The sequence below is a fragment of the Hemiscyllium ocellatum genome, chromosome 3 (genome assembly GCF_020745735.1).
Source record: "Hemiscyllium ocellatum isolate sHemOce1 chromosome 3, sHemOce1.pat.X.cur, whole genome shotgun sequence".
Taxonomy (NCBI): domain Eukaryota; kingdom Metazoa; phylum Chordata; class Chondrichthyes; order Orectolobiformes; family Hemiscylliidae; genus Hemiscyllium; species Hemiscyllium ocellatum.
This window is the reverse complement of record NC_083403.1, coordinates 3,186,497-3,204,584: the sequence shown is the minus strand read 5'-3', so window position 1 is coordinate 3,204,584 and position 18,088 is coordinate 3,186,497. Positions and strand designations below refer to the sequence as shown.

The 18,088-nt window shown below is 52.5% G+C and overlaps 1 protein-coding gene across 1 annotated transcript in view; it reads right to left on the bottom strand.

Moving 5' to 3' along the window:
* pex6 (peroxisomal biogenesis factor 6) overlaps positions 1-18,088 on the bottom strand; it is a 54,367-nt gene that overhangs the window by 7,391 nt on the left and 28,888 nt on the right. Inside the window, exons 10-16 of the mRNA XM_060847817.1 lie at positions 17,093-17,228; positions 15,764-15,969; positions 13,986-14,047; positions 13,154-13,262; positions 12,829-12,945; positions 12,503-12,580; positions 11,372-11,511 (exon numbers count right to left, since the gene is read on the bottom strand). Coding sequence (XP_060703800.1) covers positions 11,372-11,511; positions 12,503-12,580; positions 12,829-12,945; positions 13,154-13,262; positions 13,986-14,047; positions 15,764-15,969; positions 17,093-17,228 — 848 coding nt within the window. The remainder of the gene's footprint in view (positions 1-11,371; positions 11,512-12,502; positions 12,581-12,828; positions 12,946-13,153; positions 13,263-13,985; positions 14,048-15,763; positions 15,970-17,092; positions 17,229-18,088) is intronic.

Here is an 18,088-nt window from a genome sequence, read left to right as displayed (position 1 = left end):
CTTGTCAAGAGGAAGAAGAAGGCTTATGTGAGGGTGAGGCGTGAAAGCTCAGTTTCAGATTGAGAGTTATAAGTTAGCCAGAAAAGACCTAAAGAGAGGGCTAAGAAGAGCCAGGAGGGGACAGGAGACATTGTGGGTGGATAGGATTAAGGAAAACCCTAAGGCCTCCTATAGGTATATCAGGAATAAAAGAATGACTAGAGTAAGATTAGGGCCAATCAAAGACAGTAGTGGAAAATTGTGCTTGGAATCAGAGGACATAGGGGAAGCGCTTAATGAATACTTTTTGTCAGTATTCACATTGCAAAAGGACAATGTTAGTGAGAATATGGAGATACAAGATTAGATGGGATTGAGGTTGGCAAAGAGGAGGTCTTAAAGAGGAAGAACGCCTCATCTTCCGCCTCGGAACACTTCCACCCCAGGGCATCAATGTGGACTTCAACAGTTTCCTCATTTCCCCTTCCCCCACCTCACCCTAGTTCCAAACTTCTAACTCAGCACTCTCCCCATGACTTGTCTGACCTGCCTAGTTCCTTTTCCACCTATCCACTCCACCCTGACCTATCACCTTCATCCCCTCCCCCACCCACCTACTGTACTCTATGCTCCTCTCTCCCCACCCCCACCCTCCTCTAGCCTATCTCTCCACACTTCAGGCTCTCTGCCTTTATTCCTGATGAAGGGCTTTTGCCCTAAATGTCGATTGTGCTGCTCATTGGATGCTGCCTGACCTGCTGTGCTCTTCCAGCACCACTGATCCAGAAAGGGGAGGTCGTAGCAATTTTGGAAGATCTGAAAATAGATAAGACCCCTGGGCCAGATGGGATTTTTCCTTGGATTCTCTGGGAAGCCAGGGAGGAGATTGCAGACCCTTTGGATTTGATCTTTATGTCGTCATTGTCTGCAGTAGTGCCAGAAGACTGGAGGATAGCGAATGTTGTTTCCTTGTTCAAGAAGGGGAGTCGAGCCAACCCTGGTAATTACAGACCAGTGAGCCTTACTTCAGTTGTGGGTTAGGTGTTGGAAAGGATTATGAGAGATAGGATTTATAATCATCTAGAGAGGAATAATTTGATTAGGGATAATCAACACAGTTTTGTGAAGGGTAGGTCGTGCCTCACTAACCTTATTGAGTTCTTTGAGAAGGTGACCAAACAGGGGGATGAGGGTAAAGTGGTTGATGTGCTGTATATGGATGTCAGTAAGGGGTTTGATAAGGTTCCCTACGGTAGGCTATTGCACAAAATACGGAGTTTCGGGACTGAAGGTTTGGATCAGAAACTGGCTAGCTGAAAGAAGACAGAGGGTTGATAGGAAATGTTCATCCTGGAGCTCAGTTACCAGTGGTGTACTGCAAGGATCTGTTTTGGGGCCACTGTTGTTTGTAATTTTTATAAATGATCTGGAGTTGGGTGTAGAAGGATGGGTTAGTAAATTTGCAGATGACACTAAGGTAGGCAGAGTGGTGGATAGTGCTGAAGGATGTTGTGGGTTACAGAGGGATATAGATAAGCTGCAGAGCTGAGCTAAAAAAGTGGCAAGTGGAGTTTAATGTGGAAAAGTGTGAGGTGGTTCACTTTGGAAGAAGTAACAGAAATGCAGAGTACTGGGCTAATGGTAAAATTCTTGGCCGTGTAGATGAACAGAGAGATCTCGGTGTCCAGGTACACAGATCTCTGGAAGTTGCCACCCAGGTTGAAAGGGTGGTTCAGAAAGCATGTGGGGTGTTGGTGTTTATTGGTCGGGGGATTGAGTTTCAGAGCCCAGAGGTCATGCTTCAGCTGGACAAGACACTGGTCAGGCCCCACCTGGAGTATTGTGTACAGTTCTGGTCACCGCATTATAGGAAGAATGTGGAAGCTTTGGAAAGGGTTCAGAGGAGATTTACTAGGATGTTGCCTGGTCTGGAGGGAAGGTCTTATGAGGAAAGGCTGAGGGACTGGAGGCTGTTTTCATTGGAAAGAAGAAGGTTGAGAGGTGACTTAATCGAGACGTATAAGATAATCAGAGGGTTAGATAGTGAGAGCCTTTTTCTTCAGATGGTGAAGGCTAGCACGAGGGGACATAGCTTTAAATTGAGGGGTGATAGATATAGGACTGATAGCGGGGGTAGTTTCATTACTCAGAGAGTAGTAGGGGTGTAGAATGGCCTGCCTGCAACAGTAATAGACTCGCCGACAGCAAGAACATTTAAATGGACATTGGACATACACATGGATAATGATGGAGCAGGTAGGTTAGATGGAGATCAGATTATTTTCAGAGCTTGGTGCAACATCGAGGGCAGAAGGGCCTGTACTGCACTGTAACCTTCTATGTTCTATGTGAGCGTCAGTAGGTAAGGATGGCAGATTTGCGTCCCTAAAGGACATTCATAAATCAGATGACACTTTCTGACAATCAGCAATGGTGTCATGGTCATCAGGAGACTCTTGATTCCAGATTTTTATTGAATTCAAATTCCAGCATCTGCCATGGTGGGGTTCCAACGCAGGTTCCTTAATAGTCAAGCGATAATACAAGGGCCATCGTATACTCCCTGGGCATTATTGTACGTGAAGGAAATACAATACTTTCCCAGTCAGGACGGTGAGTGGTTTGGAGGGGAATGTGCAGTGGGTGGTGTTCCCATGTACCTGCTGCCCTTGTCCTTCTAGATGGAGGTGATCTTGGGTTTGGAAGGTGCTGCCTGAGGATCTTTGCTGAATTTCTGCAGTGCACCTTGTAGACTGCTGCTACTGAGCATCGGTGGGGGGAGGGAGGGGACGGTACACACTGCTGTTACTGAGCGTCGGTGGGGGGAGGGAGGGGACGGTAAACACTGCTGTTACTGAGCATCGGTGGGGGGAGGGAGGGGACGGTACACACTGCTGTTACTGAGCATCGGTGGGGGGGAGGGAGGGGACGGTACACACTGCTGTTACTGAGCGTCGTTGGGGGAGGGAGGGGGTGGTACACACTGCTGTTACTGAGCATCGGTGGGGGGGGAGGGAGGGGACGGTACACACTGCTGTTACTGAGCATCGGTGGGGGGAGGGAGGGGACGGTACACACTGCTGTTACTGAGCATCGGTGGGGGGGAGGGAGGGGACGGTACACACTGCTGTTACTGAGGGGGGTTGGGGGGAGGGAGGGGATGGTACACACTGCTGTTACTGAGTGTCGGTGGGGGGGAGGGAGGGGTCGGTACACACTGCTGTTACTGAGCGTCGGTGGGGGGGGGAGGGGGAGGGAGGGGACGGTACACTCTGCTGTTACTGAGTGTTGGTGGGGGGAGGGAGGGGACGGTACACACTGCTGTTACTGAGTGTCGGTTGGGGAGGGAGGGGACAGTACACACTGCTGTTACTGAGGGGGGCGTGGGGGGGAGGGAGGGGATGGTACACACTGCTGTTACTGAGGGGGGCGTGGGGGAGGTTGGGGATGGTACACACTGCTGTTACTGAGCGTCGGTGGGGGGAGGGAGGTTACGGTACACACTGCTGTTACTGAGCGTCGGTGGGGGGAGGGAGGGGACGGTAAACACTGCTGTTACTGAGCATCGGTGGGGGGAGGGAGGGGACGGTACACACTGCTGTTACTGAGCATCGGTGGGGGGGAGGGAGGGGACGGTACACACTGCTGTTACTGAGCGTCGTTGGGGGAGGGAGGGGGTGGTACACACTGCTGTTACTGAGTGTCGGTGGGGGAGGGAGGGGACGGTACACACTGCTGTTACTGAGGGGGGGTGGGGGGAGGGAGGGGATGGTACACACTGCTGTTACTGAGTGTCGGTGGGGGGGAGGGAGGGGACGGTACACACTGCTGTTACTGAGCGTCGGTGGGGGGGGGAGGGAGGGGATGGTACACACTGCTGTTACTGAGTGTCGGTGGGGGGGAGGGAGGGGTCGGTACACACTGCTGTTACTGAGTGTCGGTTGGGGGGAGGGAGGGGACGGTACACACTGCTGTTACTGAGCGTCGTTGGGGGAGGGAGGGGATGGTACACACTGCTGTTACTGAGTGTCAGTGGGGGAGGGAGGGGACGGTACACACTGCTGTTACTGAGGGGGGTTGGGGGGAGGGAGGGGATGGTACACACTGCTGTTACTGAGTGTCGGTGGGGGGGAGGGAGGGGTCGGTACACACTGCTGTTACTGAGCGTCGGTGGGGGGGGGGAGGGGGAGGGAGGGGACGGTACACTCTGCTGTTACTGAGTGTTGGTGGGGGGGAGGGAGGGGACGGTACACACTGCTGTTACTGAGTGTCGGTTGGGGAGGGAGGGGACAGTACACACTGCTGTTACTGAGGGGGGCGTGGGGGGGAGGGAGGGGATGGTACACACTGCTGTTACTGAGGGGGGCGTGGGGGAGGGAGGGGATGGTACACACTGCTGTTACTGAGCGTCGGTGGGGGGAGGGAGGTTACGGTACACACTGCTGTTACTGAGTGTCGGTGGGGGAGGGAGGGGATGGTACACACTGCTGTTACTGAGGGGGGGTGGGGGGAGGGAGGGGGTGTTTGTGGGTGTGGTGCCAATCAAGCAGCTGCTTTCTCCTGGATGGTGTTGAGCTTCTTGAGTGTTGTTGGAGCTGCCCCCATCCAGGGGCAAGTGGGGAGTATTCCCTCCCAGTCCAGACCTGTGCCTTGTAGATGGTGGGACAGGCTTTGGGGGAGACAGGAGGGGAGTTACTCACTGCAGGATTCCCAGCCTCTGACCTGCTCCTGTAGCTGCTGTGTTTATGGGGTGAGGCCAGTTCAGTTTCTGGTCAATGGTAACCCCCAGGATGCTGATAGTGGGGGATTCAGTGATGGTAACACCATTGAACGTCAAGGATCAATGGTTAGATTGTTCGTTATTGGAGACAGTCATAGTCTGGCATTTGTGTGCACGAATGTCACTTGTCATTTGTCAGCCCAAGCCTGGGGATTGTCCAGATCTCGTTGAATTTGGACTTGGACTGCTGCAATATCTGAGGAGTCCCCACTGGGTGCTGGACACTGTAATCATCAGTAACATCCCCACCTCTGACCCTGTGATGGAGGGAAGGTGATTGATGAAGCAGCTGAAGATGGTTGGGTCTAGGATACTCCCCTGAGGGACTCCTGCAGAGGTGTCCTGGAGCTGAGATGACTGACCCTCCAACAACCACAACCATCTTCCTCTGTGCCAGGTATCACTCTAACCAGGGGAGAGTTTGCCCCCTGATACCCATTGATTCCAGTTTTGCCCGGGCTCCTTGATGCCACACTCGGTCAAATACAGCCTTGATACCAAGGGCTGTCCCTCTCCCCTCCCCTCTGGAATCCAGCTCCTTTTGTCCACGTTTGACCCAAGGCTGGAATGAGGTCAGGAGCTGAGTGACCCTGGGGGACCCCAAACTGGGTGTCACTGAGCAGGTTATTGCTGAGCGGGTGCTGCTGGATAGCGCTGTTACTGAGCCCTTCCATCACTTTACTGAGGGTCGAGGGGAGACTGATGGGGGGGTAATTGGCCGGGTTGGATCTGTCCTGCTTTTTATGTAGAGGCCATACCTGGGCAATGTTCCACATTGTCAGGGAGATGCCGGTGTTGTAACTGTACTGGAACAGCTTGGCTCGGGGAGAGCAAGCTCTGGAGCACACGTCTTCAGTCCTATTGCTGGTAAACAGATTATGGAAAGGTGTAGAGGCAATAGGGCAGTGGTGATGGGAGATTTTAATTTTCCCAACATTGACTGGGATACACTTAGTGACAGAGATCTGGATGGGGTAGAATTTGTAAGAAGCGTCCAGGAGAGTTTTCTAGAGCAGTACGTCAATAGCCCGACGAGGGAAGGGGCCATCTTGGACCTGGTACTGGGGAACAAGCCAGGACAGGGTGGGAGACGTTGTGGTGGGGGATTTCTTTGGGAACAGTGACCACAATTCTGTAAGTTTTGGAATACTCGTAGATAAAGAAGAGAGTGGTCCTGAGGGGAGAGTACGGAACTGGGTCAAGGCCAATTATATCAAAATGAGGCAGGAGCTGGGAAATGTGGATTGGACACAGCTGTTTGAAGGGAAGTTGATATTTGAGATGTGGGAGGGTTTCAAAGATAGGTTAAAGATAGGTTACAGATAGTGCAGGATAGGCATGTCCCGGTGAAGGCAAAGGATAGGAAGGGCAAGATTTGTGAACCGTGGATGACAGGAGAAATTGTATAACTAGCCAAGAGGAAAAGGGAAGCGTACATAAGGTCCAGGCAGCTAGGAACAGAACGGTCCCTGGGGGAATATCGGGAGAGTAGGACCAGTCTTAAACAAGGGATCAAGCAGCTAAAAGGGGGTCATGTAATAGCTTTAGTGAGCAGAATTAAGGAGAATCCGAAAGTATTTTAATTCTTCTATAAGCAGCAAGTGGGTAACTAGAGAAAGGATTGGCCCACTAAAGGATAAAGAAGGAAGACTGTGTGCCGAACCTGAGAGAGTGGGTGAGATTCTGAATGATTACTTTACATCAGTGTTCACTGAGGAGAGGGACATGATGAATGTTGAGATTAGAGATAGAAGTTTGATTAGTCTGGATCACGTTGACATAAGTAGGGAAGATGTGTTGGATAGGCTAGAGGATATTAAGGTGGACAAATCCCCAGGGCCGGATGGGATCTATCCCAGGTTGCTGAGGGAGGCGAGAGAGGAAATAGCTGGGGCCCTGACAGATATCTTTGTGACATCCTTAAACACAGGTGAGGTGCTGGAGGACTGGAGGGTTGCTCATGTTGTCCCCCTGTACAAGAAGGGTAGTAGGGATATTCCGGGTAACTACAGACCAGTGAGCCTGATGTCAGTGGTGGGGAAGTTGCTGGAGAAGGTACTGAGGGATAGGATCTATTTATATTTGGAAAAGAATGGGCTTATCAGTGATAGGCAACATGGTTTTGTGCGGGGGAGATTGTGCCTTACCAACTTAATAGAGTTCTTCGAGGAAGTGAACAAGTTGATAGATGAAGGAAGGGCTGTCGATGTCATATACATGGGCTTTAGTAAGGTGTTTGATAAGGTTCCCCATGGTAGACTAATGGAGAAAGTGAAGTCACATGGTGTACAGGGTGTTCTAGCTAGGGTGGGTAAGGAACTGGCTGAGCAACAGGAGACAGAGAGTAGGAGTTGAAGGGAGTTTCTTGAAATGGAGAAAGGTGACCAGTGGGTGTTCCCCAGGGGTCAGTGCTGGGGCCCACTGTTGTTTGTAATATACATAAATGATCTGGAAGAGGGCACTGTTGGTATGATCAGCAAGTTTACAGATGACACAAAGATTGGTGGAGTAGCAGAAAGCATAAGGGACTGTCAGAGAATACAGGAGGATATAGATAGACTGGAGAGTTGGGGGGAAAAGTGGCAGATGGAGTTCAATCCAGTCAAATGTGAGGTGATACATTTAGGCAAGTCTAATTCTAGGGCGAATTATACAATGAATGGAAGAGCCTTGGGAAAAGTTGATGGGCAGAGAGATCTGGGAGTGCAGGTCCATTGTACCCTGAAGGTTGCTGCACAGATGGATAGAGTGGTCAAGAAGGCATATAGTATGCTTATCTTCATTGGACGGGGTATTGAGTATAAGAGCTGGGCAGGTCATGTTAAAATAGTACAGGAGGTTGGTTTGGCTGCATTTAGAATACAGTGTACAGTTCTGGGTGCCACATTACCAAAAGGATGTGGATGCTTTGGAGAGGGTGCAGAGAAGGTTTACAAGGATGTTACCTGGTGTGGAAGGTGCTAGTTGTGAAGAGAGGGTGAGTAGGTTAGGATTGTTTTCATTAGAAAAAAGGAGATTGAGGGGGGACCTGATTGAGGTTTGTAAAATCATGAAAGGTATAGACAGGGTAGATAGAGACAAGCCTTTTCCCAGGGTGAGGGATTCAATAACGAGAGGTTACGCTTTCAAGGTGAAAGGTGCAAAGTATCGGAGGATACATGCGGTAAGTACCTCACACAGAGGGTGGGGGGTGTCTGGAACACGTTGCCAGCAGAGGTGGGAGAGGCAGGCACGGGAGATTCATTTAAGATGCGTCTGGACAGATGCATGAGGAGGTGGGGAGCAGAGAGATACAGATGCTTAGGGATCGGGCGACAGGTTTAGACAGTACATTTGGATCGGCTCAGGCTTGGAGGGCCGAAGGGCCTGTTCCTGGGCTGTAAAATTTCTTTGTTCTTTGAATGTTGTCAGGGCCCCTAGCCTTTACAGTATCCAGTGTCTCCAACCGTTTCTTAATATCACGTGGAGTGACCCGAGTTGGCTGGAGCCTGGTCTCTGTGACACTGGGGGAGGCTGAGGTGGATCATGCTCTCGACCCTTCTGACTGAAGATTGCTATGAAAGTTCCAGCCTTCTCCTTTACCCTGATGTGCTGAGCTCCTCCATCATTGAGGAGGGGGAGATTTGTGGAGCCTCCCCCCCCCCCCCCCAGTGAGCTGTTTAACTGCCCCCCCCCCCTCCCCATTCACAGCTGGATGTGGCAGGACTGCAGAGCTGAGGTTGGGTCTGTTGGGTGTGGGATCCCTTTGCTCTGTCTCCCACTTGCAGCTTATGCTGTTTGGTAAGTAATCCTGTTTGGTCCCTTCACCAGGTTGGCACCTCCTCCTCAGGTCTGCCTGATGCTGCCCCCAGCATGCCCCCCTGCTCTCCCCATTGACTTGAGGTGTGTAAGATTGTGAGAGTATGGACAGGGTAAATGGAAAGCAGCTGTAGTTGAAGGGCCATAATTTTAACCTGAAAGGCAGGAGATTTCGAGGGGACTGGAGGAAAACTGCTCTCACCCAGAGCACACCTGGACTACACTGCCTGGGCTGGAAACCTCACAACCTTTAAAAAGGACAGGGATGAACACTTCATGTGTCATAACATTCAGGGCTTTGGGATCTAGTGCTGGAAAGCTGATTAATGCAGATAGATTGACAAAGATTGGATGGGCCGAAGGGCCTATTGCCTGCTGCGTGACTAATCCCTACAGGCTGACCATCCACATCCCACAGTACGTAAGGAAGTGCCATAAGGTCACCTTCCCAAGATTCTATAGACCGTGGAATAGTTCTGGAATGTTGGAGGGTCTCATATGTCATCCCATTTTGGAAAAAGGGAGGCAGAGAGAAAACTGGGAATTCTAGCCCAGTGAGTCTGACCTCAGCGGTAGGAAAAATGTGAGAGTCTATTATGTGAGATATAACAGCTGAGTCCTTGGAAAACCTTTGTGACAAAAAGTCAAGGCTTTTGACAATGTCCCATAAGACCATAAGACATAGGAGTGGAAGTAAGGCCATTCAGCCCATCGAGTCCACTCCGCCATTCAATCATGGCTGGTGGGCATGTCACATTGGATGTTACACATTGAGAGATCAATGTGAGACATTAAATCACATGGGATTAGGGGGCTGTGTACTGACCTGGATAGTGACCTGGTTAGCAGACAGGAAACAAAGAGCAGGAATAAACGGGTCTGGTTCCAAGCAGCAGGCTGTGACTAGCGGGATACTGCAGGGAGCGGTGGGATACCGCGGGGATCGGTGGGATACCGCGGGGATCGGTGGGGTTACCGCGGGGATCGGTGGGGTTACCGCGGGGATCGGTGGGGTACCACGGGGATCGGTGGGGTACCACGGGGATCGGTGGGGTTACCGCGGGAATCGGTGGGGTTACCGCGGGGATCGGTGGGTTACCGCGGGGATCAGTGGGGTACCGCGGGGATCAGTGGGGAACCGCGGGGATCAGTGGGGAACCGCGGGGATCAGTGGGTTACCGCAGGGATCAGTGGGGCACCGCAGGGATCGGTGGGGTACCGCAGGGATCGGTGCTTGGACCCTGCTATTCACAATATAGATGAATGATGGAGGTGGGGGAACTAAATGTAATCTGTCCAGGTTTGCAGACAGCACAAAGCTGGCTGGGAGGGTGAGCTGTGAGGGACAGGCAGAGATGTCTCAGTGGGATTTGGACAGGCTGAGGGAGTGGGGAAATACATGGCAGATGCAGGATAATGGGGATCAATGTGAGGGGTTGGGGGGGTCAGGAAGGCAGATGATGATCTGAATGGGGACAGATTGGGAGAGGGGCAGGGGCAATGGCACCTGGGTGTCCTTGTACCCCAGTCTCTGAAAGTCAGCGTGCAGGTACAGCAGGCGGTGAGGAAGGGAAATGGGATGTGGGCCTTCATAGTGAGAGGGTTCGAGTCCAGGAGCAGGGAGGTCTTGCTGCAATTATACACGGCCTTGGGGAGACCACACCTGGAGTATTGTGGACATGTTTGGTCTCCTTATCTGAGGAAGGATGTTGTGGTGATGGAGGGAGGGCAGCGAAGGGTTACCAGACTGATTCCTGGGAGGGCAGAGCTGATGGATGAGGACACACTGGATCAGTTAGGATTATATTCACTGGAGTTTAGAACATCGAACATTACAGTGCAGGAGTTTAGGAGATTGAGGGGGGAATCTCATACAAACCTGTCAGATCGGTCTGACAGGTGGGTGCAGCATCGAGGCCCACAGGGCCTGCACTGTGCTGGAATGTTCTCTGTTCTTAAATCTGTAGAAAGCCCAATCCAAACAGGACACCCCAGGGTAAACACAGGGAGGATATTCCTGATGACCAGGAAGTCCACAACCAGGGGCACAGGCTAAGGAAATGGGGCGAGCCAATTAGTAGGGAGAGCAATGGGAATGTCTTTACCCAGAGAATGGGGGGGGAATGCTGTGGAATTCTCTGATCCAGAAAGTGGTTGAGCCCATAACATTGAATGCTTTCAGGAAGGAGTTAGATCTTGTACTTTGGCTAAAGAGATCAAAGGGTAGGTAGAGAAAGCAGGAACAGGGCACTAAATTGGACAGCAGTGATATGGTCACTGAGTGTTGCTGCAGACTCGAACAACTGGACAGTCTGTACATATTCCTGTTTTGCTTCACCCAGCATCTCAACCAGGCCCGCAGGGGCCAACTGGACCTCCCAGTCACCACCCACTTCAATTTCCCCAACAATTCCATTTCAGACATGCCCTTCCTTGGCCTCCTCCGCTGCCAAAACAAACCACAGCTCCTATTGGAGGAACACACCCCATCTTCCCCCTGGGAAACCTACAGCCTGGAGGACTCAACGTTGAGTTAGGATGGGATGCGGGATGGGGACACAGTGTGGAGGATAGACTAGTGGGGAGGTTAGGGGTGGGGGGTGAGGAGACTGGTGGAGGGGATGATGGGGGTGAGGTTGGGGGATGGTGAGGATGATAGAGAGGGATGGGGTGATATGTTGGGGGCAAATGGGGTGATGGAGGGGAAGTGGGGTGATGGGATGGTGGGGATGAGGAGAATGGGGTGGTGGGGGTGCGTATGGTGTGGGGGGCAATGGGGTGGGAGGGGTGGGGAAGGGTTGGATTGAGACAAACCTTGCTGGATGTGGCTGATCTTGCGTTTGAGGGCTGCCATCATGGCGTCAGAGCAGAGGGAGTACAGGTCAGCACCAGTCAGGTAGGCTGGGCACTGTTCCACCACATGCTTCAGGTTCACACTGGGATGTAACGTGAACCTGCCAAGGGAAAACACTGGGCTCAGACATCCACACAAACACAACCTGCTTCCATCCCTCTCCTTTCCAAACTCACCGCCTGGTGCCCGAGCTTGCCCTCTAACCCCTGGGCATGACCTCCAACCCCATCTCCCAGATATGCCTTCCAACCCACTTTCCCTATTATTTACTATCTATGCTCCTTTTAACTCTGTGACCTGCCTGGATTGCTAACCAGACAAATGCCTCAGTACACGTGACAATAAATTCAATTCAATTCCCAAAGTGAGCAACCCATCCCCTCCCTCCACACTGCCCCCTCCACATCACCCACACAGCACACCTCCTCTCCCAGTCACCCCCACCCCCATCACTGCCCCATCACCCACACGGCACACCCCTCTCCCAGTCACACCCACCCCCATCACTACACCACCCCCTCTCCCCTCACCCACACAGCACACCCCTTCTCCCAGTCACACCCACCCCCATCACTGCACCACCCCCTCTCCCCTCACCCACACAGCACACCCCTTCTCCCAGTCACACCCACCCCCATCACTGCACCACCCCCTCTCCCCTCACCCACACAGCACACCCCTCTCCCAGTCACACCCACCCCCATCACTGCACCACCCCCTCTCCCCTCACCCACACAGCACACCCCTCTCCCAGTCACACCCACCCCCATCACTGCACCACCCCCTCTCCCCTCACCCACACAGCACACCCCTCTCCCAGTCACACCCACCCCCATCACTGCACCACCCCCTCTCCCCTCACCCACACAGCACACCTCTCTCCCAGTCACACCCACCCCTATCACTGCACCACCCCCACCCCCATCACCCACACAGCACACCCCTTCTCCTAGTCACACCCACCCCCATCACTGCACCACCCCCACCCCCATCACCCACACAGTGCACCCCCTCTCCCAGTGACAGCCACCCCCATCACTGCACTATCCCACTTACCCCATCACGGTGCCCCCTCCCTCCCAGTGACTCACCGATGGGTTATGGCCCTCAGGATGTGGAGCTGTGTGTCTCGGTCCTCACTCACTCCCACATAGAGCAGCTTCTCCAACCTGTCCCAGAGACACACACATACACCAGTCAGAGAGGGAGCTGGGGGAGAACGACAGGGACAGGGACAGGGACAAACAGAAAACAGTTGCAGTCCTTCAATCCTGTCCATTCCATACCATGTAATCTCAGGACCCCACTCCCCCCGTCTCCCTATAGGCCTTTAGCAGGACGCTGCCTGACCAGTACCACACCCATTCACCCTGGTCTGCAGCATGTGAGGTAGTCTCAGTCTCCCTGTGGGACGTACCTGCCGGGGCGTAGCAGGGCCCGGTCTAGGAGGTCAGGTCGGTTGGTCGCTCCAATCACAAACACATCGGGAGAGGAGTGCAGGCCGTCGAGCTCAGCAAGAAGCTGGGAGACTACCCTGAAGGCAGGAGAGCAACACCAAGACAGTCAGGACACTGGGAGTGAGGGTGGTGGGCGGGATGGGTAACAGGGAGAGGGAAGGGGGGCAGGGAGCGATCGCTGTGGGGTGAGGGGGGGAAGGCAGGGCCAGACCAAAGTGAGGGGTGGGGAGGGGGTCAGGGTGGGGCTGTCAGTGTTGGGGAGAGGGGGGTACCAATGTGACATACCTGTCCATGACCCCCCCAGAGTCTCCGCTCCGGCCACGGTTCGGAGCCAGCGAGTCCAGTTCATCAAAAAAAATCACACAGGGAGCTGCTAACTTCGCCCGAAGGAACACTGTGAGAGAGACAGGGGGGAGGGGGAAAGAAGAGAGGGAGGGGGAAAGAAGAGAGGGAGGGGGAAAGAAGAGAGGGAGGGGGAAAGAGAGAGGGAGGGGGAAAGAGAGGGAGGGGGGAGAAAGAGAGGGAGGGGGGAGAAAGAGAGGGAGGGGGAAGAAAGAGAGGGAGGGGGAAAAGAGAGGGAGGGGGAAAGAGAGGGAGGGGGGAAAGAGAGGGAGGGGGGAAAAGAGAGGGAGGGGGAAGAGAGGGGCGGGAAAAGAGTACGAGAGGTAGGGGATGGGGGGAGAGAGGGGGAGGGGAGCAGGCGAGGGGAGCGGGGTAAATAAACCGACACACTAACTCCCAATGCTCCTCCAGTCCCAACCCAGGGTCACCATCACCCCCTCCCTTTCCCACCGCCATCACCCCCTTACTCCCCCCGCCATCGCCACCCCCTCCCACCAACCATCATTGGCCCCTCCCTCCCCCAATGCTGTCTCCCCTCCCTTCCCCACTAACATGCCCCCTTCACTGATCATTACTCCCCCCACCTCACCCCCTATCCCCCATCTCCACCCCCCTCCCTGCCAGCCCCTGGGCCCTGAGGAACACTGTGTGCGGGGGAGGGGGGAAAGACACCAATAAAGTGACTCTGTTTGCCCCCTGCCCTGCCCCCACCCCCCCTCCTGTTGGATCGGTCTGTGAGGGGAATGAGCCCCTCTCCCCCTCTCCCTTTCCTTACCTTCCCGTACGTTTTCCTCACTCTGTCCCACGTACATGTTGATCAGTTCGGGACCTTTCACACTGCAGTGACAAAGGGACAGACACGGTAAAGGGTCAGGGAGTGAAGGGGACAGCAATACATGATCTCATTTCACTCTCGTATTCAACATCAATGTTAGCTCTTGCTTCTCTCTCCACAGGGGCTGCCAAATGTGTTCAGTTACTGCAGCATTTTCAGATTTTAATTTAAATTTCCAATTTCTGCAGGATGATGATATTCATTTCGGGATTAATACCAGGCAGGAAACCAGGATAACGATAGGCACATACAATAAAAAGGCTTCTCACAGCTCACCAGCTCTGCACTGCCATCTACACGAGTGCCTCTCTCCTGCACTGCCTGAATAGGTATTGCCAGCTCTCCCAGATTAGCATTTTCTACGTGTTGATTTCTTCAGTCACATCAGAAATTGTTAGGGTCTCAGCAGAGCTGGGAGCTTCAGTGAATGCCTCCTGGCTGCTCTCTCTCAAAAGTTCTCTTTCCCTCCTGGATTGGAGAACTGTGTCTGACTTCGCCTTTTTGCCAAGGGGCGTGTTTATGAGAGGTTACTGTACTGGAACAATTAATATCAAATTGAATTTATTGTCACATCGTTACTGTATCTGTTATTCTCTTACGTTTCCAATAGAGTTATTTCAAATTCATCTTCCTTTCTTGCATTTTAATGACAGTGTTTAAATAAATTGTGTTTTGCTTCACATCACTAGTTGCATTGCTCCTGGAACAGGCACATCACATTTCCCATTATGATAAGAGAATGTTAGAGTCCAGACTACCTTAAAATATTTTGAGGGGATCTGGTCTGGTGCATAACATGTTATGTTCTTTACTATCAAAGCTGCCCCTCCTCCTTTGCCATGCTATCTGCCTCTCAGAAACTCTTCCCCTGGAATTGTTATTTCCCAAGACGAGAACAGGACATGCTGAAGAAGCTCAGGGACTCTAAGCTGGAGGGAGATGGGAGAGATAGGGCTCTCTCTAACTGCAGTCACTGCACAATGCTAACCCTGCCATTTCTGCACAAGTTTACATATAGAATTAGTTAATATTTTACACAGACAAAGTAATTGAATGGTAAGGTGTACTTTCCCAGCTGGGAGACAAAGGAAGAACATCTCACCCAGTCCTGGAGGCTCAGAAGTTAAGGGGCAACTGCCCTCTCGTGCACTGATACAACATCTCCATCTAAAGCCGAGGTGCTTTCCTGGCCTGTGTGTCGTCCTCACTGCCTCCAACCCGTTCACAGGCAATAAAAACCGTTTCCCTCAAATCCCCTCTGAACCCCCCGCCTTTGCCTTTATAATTACAAAATGCTGGAGGAGGCTGCAGGAGTAAATGGATGGGCTTCCTGGGGTTTGTGGTGATGTCATTTCCTGTTTGTTTTCTGAGGGGTTGATAGATGGCATCTACATCTATGTTTGTTTATGGCGTTGTGGTTGGAGTGCCAGGCCTCTAGGAATTCTCTACCATGTCTATAAGATATAAATAGAAAGCAGGAGACAACAGCTTGGCTTCACTTGGAGGTCACCACTGATGATGTTACCGAGCCAGGTAATGAAACGTCTGGATGTCAAACCTACTGCTCAGTGAGCAAACCTACACCTTAAACCTATGACCTTATTAACTGCTGAAGTAAATTCTGTATATAAACAAGCTGACATTGTTCCTGCAACCCTCCAGTGGGACACCAGGCGACTGGGAACTGGAGCAATGTAGCTCGCCTCGGATTGGCTCACCTGAGGAAGGTCATTGCGCACTCAGTAGCGACAGCTTTAGCCAGCATGGTTTTGCCTGTCCCAGGGGGTCCGTAGAGGAGGAGCCCGGTCCTGCGCAGGCCGAGAGTCAGCAGCTCAGGATGCTCCAGGGGGAGTTGCACGGTGTCCAGAATTTCACGCTTGACCTCTTGCAGACCTCCCACATCCTGCCACTTCACAGTGGGAATCTGGGGGCAAACAAGACAGCAGCCAATGAGAAACAGCAAACTCAGGGACAGGGGGAAATCGGCTCCTCTCTCCTCCCTCATCCCAGCATCAGTCAACAGGAAGGCCCTGACTGTACAGAATTCACCGATAGAAATTCCCTCCTCTGTAATTTCAGTCCTGCCACAGAAACCCGACTGCGTAACTAGACAATACAGCTTCATGAGAATTCACCAGAGACATCAGGAGAAAGCCCAGTGGGTCATTGTGATCTGGAAAGCACATGCTGGAGGAGATTTAATAGTAACTTTCAACAGTTCAGGTATTGGAGGGGCTATGGAGAGTGCGCTGGGGGGGGGGGGGGGGAAGGGGACTGATTGGACAAGAGTCTGACAAACAGTTCATAGGTCAAACATAAGAAATGGAATGGACAGACATGATCTTTTCATTCATGGGCTAGTCCAACATTTTTCTGCTCATTTATTACCCAGCGGGCAGCTAACAGCCAACCATATTGCTGTGGGTCTGGAGTCACGTGTAGGCTAGAGCAGCTGGAGAGAGCAGCTTCTCTCCCTCGAGGACATTAGTGACCCAGACAACGGATTCATCATTGGACTCTCCATCTCGGATTTTAATTAAATTGAAATTCCACAATCGGCCAAGGCAGGATGAAACCGTGGTCCCCAAGAATATTACCTGGGTCCCCGGATTAGTGAGTGAGTGAGTGAAGGCAGGTATGTGTGTGCATGTGTCTTTATACATGTGGGTGTGGATGGGGAATGGGGTGGGGACGGGGGGGTTGCTTGTGGATGTGGGGCCAATCAAACGGCTGCTTTCTCCTGGATGGTGTTGAGCTTCTTGAGTGTTGTTGGAGCTGCCCCCATCCAGGGGCAAGTGGGGAGTATTCCCTCCCAGTCCTGACCTGTGCCTTGTAGATGGTGGATAGGCTTTGGGGAGTCAGGAGGGGAGTTACTCACTGCAGGATTCTTGAAAGAGTATTCAACATTGTCAGAGCGAGTGGAGGTGCAGAGAGTGGGTGGTGAGCTAGAGCTGGGTGTAGTCTGTATGGATGGGGTCTCTGATGTTAAGGGAATGTCTAGTTGCCCAGTGCAAACCCACTGTTCACCTCAGAGATTCTGGACCAACCTTTGGAGCCCCAATCGCCTGGGACAGCTCCGTCTGCAGCTGATCTAAGGCACTCTGGAAATCCTCCCACAAAATCGTCACTCCCGCCATGCATAAATCCAACTCGCGCTCCATACTCAGGACAGCTCCTGGAAAACTGGAAATACAAGAAGGACACAGACGTTCAATCTGGGCAGATTGCTTTTCATTCTTTCATGAGCTGTGGTGTCGCTGACCGGAATACAGGGCCCATTCCTAACTGCCCGAAAACTGACTGGCTCAGAGTTGACCACCTTCCCGTGGGTCTGAAGTCACACGTAGGCCAGACCAGGGAAGGGTGACAGATTTCCTTCCCACTATGTCACCTCATGGCCCGGCATATCCCCCACTCAACCATTACCATCAAGCCAGGGGATCAACCCTGGGTCAATGGAGAGCACAGGAGGGCATGCCAGGAGCAGCATCAGGCAGACCTGAGGATGAGGTGCCAACCTGGTAAAGCCACCAAACAGGATTACTTGCGTGGCATATAAGCAGCAAGTGATAGACAGAGCTAAGGGATCAGATCTAAGCTCTGCAGTCCTGCTACTTCCAGGCGTGAATGGGGGTGGACGATTAAACAGCTCACTGGGGGAGGAGGGTCCACAAATCTCCCCCTCCTCAATGATGGAGGAGCCCAGCCCATCAGGGTAAAGGAGAAGGCTGGAACTTTCACAGCAACCTTCAGTCAGAAGTGCCGAGTGCATGATCCACCTCAGCCTCCCCCAATGGTCCCAGCGTCACAGAGACCAGGCTCCAGCCAATTCGGGTCACGCCACGTGATATTAAGAAATGGTTGGAGACACTGGATACTGTAAAGGCTATGGGCCCTGACAACATTCCAGCAATGGGACTGAAGACCTGTGCTCCAGAACATGCTCTCCCCGAGCCAAGCTGTTCTAGTACAGTTACAACACCGGCATCTCCCTGACAATGTGGAACATTGCCCAGGTATGGCCTCTGCATAAAAAGTAGGAC